This window comes from Carassius auratus, unplaced genomic scaffold, assembly GCF_003368295.1.
Source record: "Carassius auratus strain Wakin unplaced genomic scaffold, ASM336829v1 scaf_tig00015585, whole genome shotgun sequence".
NCBI classification, from domain to species: domain Eukaryota; kingdom Metazoa; phylum Chordata; class Actinopteri; order Cypriniformes; family Cyprinidae; genus Carassius; species Carassius auratus.
Genome location: NW_020524604.1, coordinates 240,490 through 248,700, shown reverse-complemented (window position 1 = coordinate 248,700; position 8,211 = coordinate 240,490). Strand labels below are relative to the sequence as shown.

Below are 8,211 nucleotides of genomic sequence, written 5' to 3'. Positions count from 1 at the left end.
AAATAAATAATGGACAAACAGAGTCTTTAAACGCCTCAGATGTAAAGTTATTCGCTGTCAAAGTGACGCCAAAATGAATGGGAGTCAATGGGAATGCTAACGCAAGTGAAGTTCTGCTAAAAGATGGCAGCCCCCACCCGACTTCAACTTCCGGTCGAGTTCCTTGCCCATGTTGTTGGTGTTAAATGACGTAGCGGTGTCTGAATATGGTCAAGACGTGGGGTGATGACATCATTGTTTTACAAAACATATGGATTGGCAGTACAGAAAAACACAAAAGGTGTCATTTTCAGATTTATCCACTCTGGGACCTGGTTTAAAAAAAAAGAAAAAAAAAATAGGGTTTTGACTGCCCCGAATGCCGGATCCGTCTGGACGAAACGCATATACCATACAAAATATTTACATATACAGTTAAATGCGTCTCTGCGTGTACGGGGCCTTACTGTGGTTGGTTTTTGTGTATAACAGATGACTCAATGGAACACTTCCCACGTACATTGCGGTGATGTGCTTTCTCTCCAGTGTGAATCCTCTCATGTTTTTTCAGACTCGATGAATCACTGAATTTCCTGTCACAGATTAAACACTTGTAAGGTTTCTCTCCAGTGTGAATCCTCTCATGAGTTTTCAGACTTGATGACACACCGAATCTCTTGTCACAGTGTGAACACTTGTAAGGTTTCTCTCCAGTGTGGATTCTCTCATGTGTTTTCAGACTTGATAAATGATTGAATCTCTTGAAACAGTGTGAACACTTGTAAGGTTTCTCTCCAGTGTGGATCCTCTCATGTGTTTTCAGCTCTGTTGACACACAGAATCTCTTTTCACAGTGTGAACACTTGTAAGGTTTCTCTCCAGTGTGGATCCTCTCATGAGTTTTCAGACTTGATGACACACCGAATCTCTTGTCACAGTGTGAACACTTGTAAGGTTTCTCTCCAGTGTGGATCCTCTCATGAGTTTTCAGACTTGATGACACACAGAATCTCTTGTCACAGTGTGAACACTTGTAAGGTTTCTCTCCAGTGTGGATCCTCTCATGTTTTTTCAGACTTGATAAATGATTGAATCTCTTGAAACAGTGTGAACACTTGTAAGGTTTCTCTCCAGTGTGGATCCTCTCATGTGTTTTCAGATGTGTCGAATCACTGAATCCCTTGTCACAGTGTGAACACTTAAAAGGTTTCTCTCCAGTGTGGATCCTCTCATGTTTTTTCAGACCTGCTGACCGACTGAATCTCTTGTCACAGTGTGAACACATGTAAGGTTTCTCTCCAGTGTGGATCCTCTCATGTTTTTTCAGACCTGCTGACCGAATGAATCTCTTGTCACAGTGTGAACACTTGTAAGGTTTCTCTCCACTGTGAATCATCTCATGTGTTTTCAGCTCTGTTGACACTGCGAATCCCTTGTCACAGTGTGAACACTTGTAAGGTTTCTCTCCTGTGTGAGTGCTCTCATGTGTTTTCAGATTTCCTGACTGACTGAATCTCTTGTCACAGTGTGAACACTTGTAAGGTTTCTCTCCAGTGTGGATCCTCTCATGTGTTTTCAGACTCGATGACACACTGAATCTCTTGTCACAGTGTGAACACTTGTAAGGTTTCTCTCCAGTGTGGATGTTCATGTGATCCTTAAGGTTTGATGATTGTTTGAAAATCTTCCTGCACTGATTGAAAGTGAATGGTTTCTCTCCAGTATGAACTCTCATGTTATGCTTAAGATTTGATTTACATGTGAAACTCTTTCCACCCTGAGTGCAGGTGAAAGATACCTTAACTCTTTTTTTCTTTAAATCTTTCTGTTTGGTTTGAGAGCAACTCAAAGTTTTCCCACCAGTTTTGACATTATTTTTCTCCTCAACTTCACTGTATTCTTCATTTTCCTCTTTTTCTTCAATGAACTCTAAAATAAAAAATTGGTATATTGTTAAAAGCTGAACAGTCTTGTCTACGGCTGTGATGGTGATAAAGTGGTAAAAATCTGCCACCATCACAGCCCAAGTAAAATTTATTTAGTTATTGTTTTATACAGCTTAAAGACCCTGGGGTCAAACTGACAGAAAAGAACAATGATGCTTTAAAAAAAAAATATATATATATATATATATATATATATATATATATATATATATATATACACACACATACAGTACAGACCAAAAGTTTGGACACACCTTCTCATTGAAAGAGTTTTCTTTATTTCGAGATGGTTTAGGGGTGAGCTGGACCGCAGACAGAAGGCAAAAGGGCCAACAAGTGCCTAGCATCTCTCGGGGAACTCCTTCAAGACTGTTGGAAGACCATTTCAGGTGACTACCTCTAGAAGCTCATCAAGAGAATGCCAAGAGTGTGCAAAGCAGTAATCAAAGCAAAAGGTGGCTACTTTGAAGAACCTAGAATATGACATATTTTCAGTTGTTTCGCACTTTTATGTTATGTTTATAATTCCATATATAATTCCACGTGTTAATTCATAATTTTGATGCCTTCAGTGTGAATATACAATTTCCATAGTCATGAAAATAAAGAAAACTCTTTGACTGAGAAGGTGTGTCCAAACTTTTGGTCACTTTTCATGTGAACACAAAAAGCCTATTTTCTCTCAAACACTGTCTTAATCTGAAGGCATATATATATTTATATACTCACTTTTGTCACATATATATATATATATATATATATATATATATATATATATATATATATATTAGTGTTGGGTGATATGGTCATTTTTCAAATTGTCATATCGCCAGTCCGTGAGATCGACAATACACAATCTTATTGTGCTTGGGTGGAGCAAGAGAGAAACTCTTTTTTCTGGTGTTTTAAACCACGCAGGTTCGCGCGACAGAGCCCATGGAATCACCAATAATTGAAAAATTATACTTTAAAACATACTGAAACTAACGTTAAATATAAAAATACTGTATTTAAAACAGCCAAGTTCATATATATAGTCGGACACAACTGTCATATCACTCGTCCTGTGACAAAGAAACAAGAATGAGATGCATTCTAACATAACTGTGGCATTAAACTCAGTTAGTGAGGTCTCGTTTAAAATAGTGCACATATGTAGGTCATTCAGATTACTTGTTAAAGTGCAATGAAATACCTTATATCTGCAGACGATGTACGTCTGTTTGTGGATGGAGACTTTGTAACGGCCAAAACTCTGTATTTTCCATTCATCACATTATAGTACGGTGTGCATGAAAATAATAAAAAGGCTGCAGAGCGAACTTATGATCCATAGTGGTTCTCACATAGTCCTTCTAGTGTGCGTTATAATGATCAGTCTTTAATAGAAGGTCTATGTGAGAACCACTGTGGATGCTAAGTTCGCTCTGCCGCCTTGTTAATATTCTGTCTTTACTTTATTTGTAATGCCAAGAAAGAGTTAATCTGTCATGTATGAGAAGAGCGCGTTGTCGTGTAGCAGCCATTAAATGTATATATACATACACACAAACAAACAAGCAATGTATACAAAATATATATATCTGTATCTTGTTTTTGTCAACATTTGTACGATATTCGATATATACCTCGATATATTTTTGTTTGCATTTAAATAATAAAGAAAACTCTAGACTAAATGATCATTTACTGGTTATTATTAAATGAATATGTATATATAACTCAAGCAGCGCAAAACAGGTACAGAAAGTGCATTCTGACAACTTATTCAGTGTATGCAATTCACAATTTACATTGTGCATCTGGGGAAGCTAATTAAACTGGAATATGTTTTCTAGGGCTGTGCAAAAAAATCAAATGTGATTTTCCTGCACATCTCGTCAGTAAAGACGCTCCTTTAATTAGAAGTATTATCTCCAGCACGTCTGTTCAGATCAGGGTTGCCAGGTTTTCACAACAAATCCTGCCCTGTTGCTTCTCAAAACTAGTCCAAAACTAATCACGATTCCAGGAGGTTCCCAGATAAAAAAAATTGCTTCCTGGAGTTAAAATGTAAGTTTTTTTAGGCATGGTTGTCTTGGTAAAATTCTCCTTTCAGTGGCTAATTATCACGTTATTTGGTATTGGGGTTGCTTCGAACCGCGGACATGAAAAGCAACCGCAGACTTGACCAAGTCTGTGGTTGTTTTTCATGTCCGCGGGTCGAAGCAACAATACCAATAACGTGATATTTAGCCACTAAAATGCCAATTTTACCAAGGCAACCATGCCATAAAACTTAAACGGAAAGCAATTTTTTTATCAGGGAACCTCCTGGAAACGCGTTTATAGCACGATTTTCCGTGGCCCTGACTTTCCGCAGTATGCTGTCCAAAACAATCAGTATGCAACGCACCTACCGAGAACAGAACAGACTGGGCATATGCCTACATAACTCCAGATTCACACACTCTGTCTGTGATGCATATTTTTTTTAAGAGCACTCCCAGCCGGCACATGACCGACCTTGAAATATGGCTGAAATATGGTCAGTTGCTTTAATGTTGAAAAAAAGTTCAAAAATGTTTAATGCTAAATGGTTGAAAAAGGTTTGTAAACTTAAATTATTCTATTTTTAATAGAATTTTACAATATTTTAATCATGATACTTATTCTAAAATCGAAAGGTATATGCTAATATTATCATCATTAACAACAATACAAAGTAATACATTTCGCTGCTTTATCACGCTGAAACAATTCCTATTGGTTGTTTTAATTTATTACTTAGATCATGCTTGGTTATTCTTGTTGTCATCCAGGAAACTTGATAATGAAACGGTTCGCGGCTTTCTCCAATCTGAAAATATGAACATTATTATAGTCTTTCTGGGAGTTAAGTGGCTGGCGGTGAGCTGCTGCTCGTTGTAACTGTTCGGCCGGTCCCGATTTATTTATATTTGCCTGTTAATTTTTTTTTTATTAGGTGTGTCATATGTTTTTATTCTTATAATAGTCTTCTAATAGTCTAAGTGTTTTCTGAAACATATAATTGCCAATGTCGGTACAATTTAAATAAATTAATGAAAGGAATTTAAAAATAAATTAGCATTGTTTAAAGCAGTGGTTTTAAAAGTGTCAGGCCACATCTAGTGGTTACGCAGGGGAAACACTAAATTAAATCTTAATTAGTGGTAATACATTTTAATTTAATCTTTGAATATGTTTTTTTTTACATTTAAGTACAGAACAGTTACTTTTGTTAGACACATTTTAATTTAAACTAAGCGTTTAATTTACCTGTATGTAAGCACAGTGCAGTGTTAATGTTCAAACTGTAAACAAACCCGATTCCAAAAAAGTTTGGACTCTGTACAAATTGTGAGCAAAATAGAAATGGAATAATTTACAAATCTCATAAACTTACATTTTACATAAAGTTAAATGTACATAAAGGAACAGCTGGAGGACCAATTTGCAACTTATTAGGTCAATTGGCAACATGATTGGGTATAAAAAGAGCCTCTCAGAGTGGAAGTGTTTCTCAGAAGTCAAGATGGGCAGAGGATCACCAATTCCCCCAATGCTGCGGCAAAAATAGTGGATCAATATCAGAAAGGAGTTTCTCAGAGAAAAAAATTAAAAAGAGTTTAAAGTTATCATCATCTACAGTGAATAATATCGTCCAAAGATTCCGAGAATCTGGAACAATCTCTGTGCGTAAGAGTCAAGGCTGGAAAACCATACTGGATGCCCGTGATCTTCGGGCCCTTACATGGCTCTGCATCACATACAGGAATGCTACTGTAATGGAAATCACAACATGGGCTCAGGAATACTTCCAGAAAACATTTTCGGTGAACACAATCCACCGTGCCATTCGCCGCTGCCAGCCAAAACTCTATAGTTCAAAAAAGAAGCCATATCTTAACACAAGCCAGATAACGAACAAAAGAGTGATTCGTTCTTGAATCAAGAACCGGTTGCATCGGTTTTCAGATCACCAGTAAGTCTTTCAGACAGTTTGATTCAATAAAATTGAAGAAGAAAACGGTTCACCAGTTGTTTTGCGCTCAACGTAATGGTGTCATTGGCGATGATTACCTCAATTCAAGACTTCGGTTTACCCGCGCTCATAACACTATCACAGAATCAGTTCAGAATCAATCACCAAAGGAATCAGTTTGGTTCAGACACTCTGTGTGTCGGTTTTCTTCACGCTGAATCACACATGCGCAGTATCATCAGCTCCTCGGTTCTCGAATCGGACATGTCTGACAGAAACGATTTTTGCCTCGAGAATGAGTCAATCTTTTGTTCATTATCTGGCTCGGCTCGGTGTTCATCATTAGTTCTCTCTTCACAGCAGTTCAGTCAGTGTACCGTTTTAGTAAATGAATTACTCAGAGATATTGGTTTACTTTAACTCAGATGGAGTTGTCAGCCACATTAAAAAAGTTAACAGCTTAAGTCATTCGCGGATTAATGCTTATTGGAGACGTGAACCGTTTTAAACTATTCAGTTCGATTTGGTGAACTGCTTCAAAAAGATCTGTTTACATCGAATGATTAGTTTGCGAACCAAATATCACTACACTGCTTTGTTTTGAACTCTCTCTCACAACAGCAACGGAAGAGAAGACAATGATGAATAAAGTCGTTTTTATATATAAAATAGTTTTTGCTATTTTTGGACCAAAATGTATTTTCGATGCTTCAAAAAATTCTAACTGACCCTCTGATGTCACATGGACTACTTTGAAGATGTTTTTCTTACCTTTCTAGACATGGACAGTATACTGTACACACAGTTCCAATGGAGGGACTTAAAGCTCTTGGACTAAATCTAAAATATCTTAAACTGTGTCCCGAAGATGAACGGAGGTCTTACGGGTTTGGAACGACATGAGGGCGAGTTATTAATGACGTCATTTTCATTTTTCTGTGAACTAACCCTTTAATACAGTGGTTTTCAACCTTTGGGCCATAGTATTGCATGTGAGCCACCAATTTCTATTAAAAGAAATAATGTTATTGTTCAAATGTAAAAATTATAATAAAATAACTTATATAATAATAAAAGACAATAAAATAATTTCCTATATAATTAAATAAGAAAAAATAAATATTAAACCGTAACTATGCTTCCACTATTCGAGCTCGCTGATTGGTTTAAGAATAAACGGCTAATTTATCTTAGATATTTTTGCTGCATATGCTCCAGAACAACAGCAGCTGTGCCAAGCGGTGCCAGCCAGGGTTATTTTCTGTTCATTGAGAGTTAATTTAATAAAGACAGTTAACAATCTAGCTTCTGAGTAGATGAAGTTATTAACCCAACAATAGCGGGGTCTTAATATAAATTCCAACAATTCCAACATTTTCCCCATTGTATTGTCACAGGTAGGAAATTTTTATTTTTTTATTTAACCTTTATTTAACTAGGAAAGTCACATTGAGGTTAAAACCTCTTTTACAAGTGAGACCTAGCCAAGACAGGGTCAGATAGCAGGATTAAACAGATAACAACCCACAGACAAAACCAACATCATCAATAGATACAACAAAGAATACAGCAGCATAAACAATTAGGTATTACCTAATACCCTATATAATACTGTTCAAAGAAACAACATTAATAAAATCATATTAATAATACATTTAAGTGGAAGTGGAATTGTCAAAACATCTGCACTTAGCAATGACCAATTCTTTTATTCTATGTTTAAAATCACCTAAAGAGATGAGGGATTGTAGTTTAAGTTTAGTCTGCACTTCACTCCAGGACCAGGGGCCATAATAGAACAGGCTTAGCTTTCCAACCTCTGTTCTAATAGCCGGCACTTTAAACTGTAACCATTTATATGACCTGAGATTGTAGGAGCTTTGAAATGATACAATTTTCCTATATAAATATTTTGGAAGTTTTCCTAAAATAACTTTGTAAATTAAAATATAACAATGTTCAAGCCTGCGCAAAACCAAACTGTAAAGTAAACAATGATGTGTCTTAAAAGTAGAATTTGTGATGAATCTGAGAGCAGAGTGATAAAGGGGGTCAGGTTTGGACAAGGTGGACAGAGAGGCAAATCTGTAAATAGTATCCCCATAATCAATCTGTGACAGAAAAAGGCTAACAAATAAACGTTTTCTTGAAGCCAAGGAAAAACAGGACTTTAGTCTGTACAGAAAACCCAATGTGAATTTTAATTTCTTTGCAAGAAAATCAACATGATATTTAAAGTTTAGGTTTTTATACATCCAAAATCCCAGATATTTGTAATAATCTACAGACTGGATGCAAATT

General features: G+C 36.3%; 1 protein-coding gene across 1 annotated transcript; it reads right to left on the bottom strand.

The window, feature by feature from the left end:
* Positions 1-336: 336 nt before the first annotated feature.
* On the bottom strand, positions 337-1,864 carry LOC113074879 (zinc finger protein 271-like). The gene is made up of 2 exons (XM_026247604.1): positions 1,465-1,864; positions 337-1,296 (listed from the first exon to the last, which is right to left on the bottom strand). The coding sequence occupies exons 1-2, from the start codon at positions 1,712-1,714 to the stop codon at positions 443-445; spliced, it is 1,104 nt and encodes a 367-aa protein (XP_026103389.1). The 5' UTR covers positions 1,715-1,864; the 3' UTR covers positions 337-442.
* Between the last annotated feature and the right edge of the window lie 6,347 nt (positions 1,865-8,211).

Excerpts from the sequence above, each read along its gene's own strand:
- LOC113074879 (XM_026247604.1), bottom strand. The coding sequence starts at position 1,714 with ATGAGAGTTCATACTGGAGAGAAACCATTCACTTTCAATCAGTGCAGG. Across the intron at positions 1,297-1,464 it reads GTCAGGAAATCTGAAAACAC|ATGAGAGGATCCACACTGGA; the intron begins ATGAGAGCACTC and ends GTCTGAAAAAAC.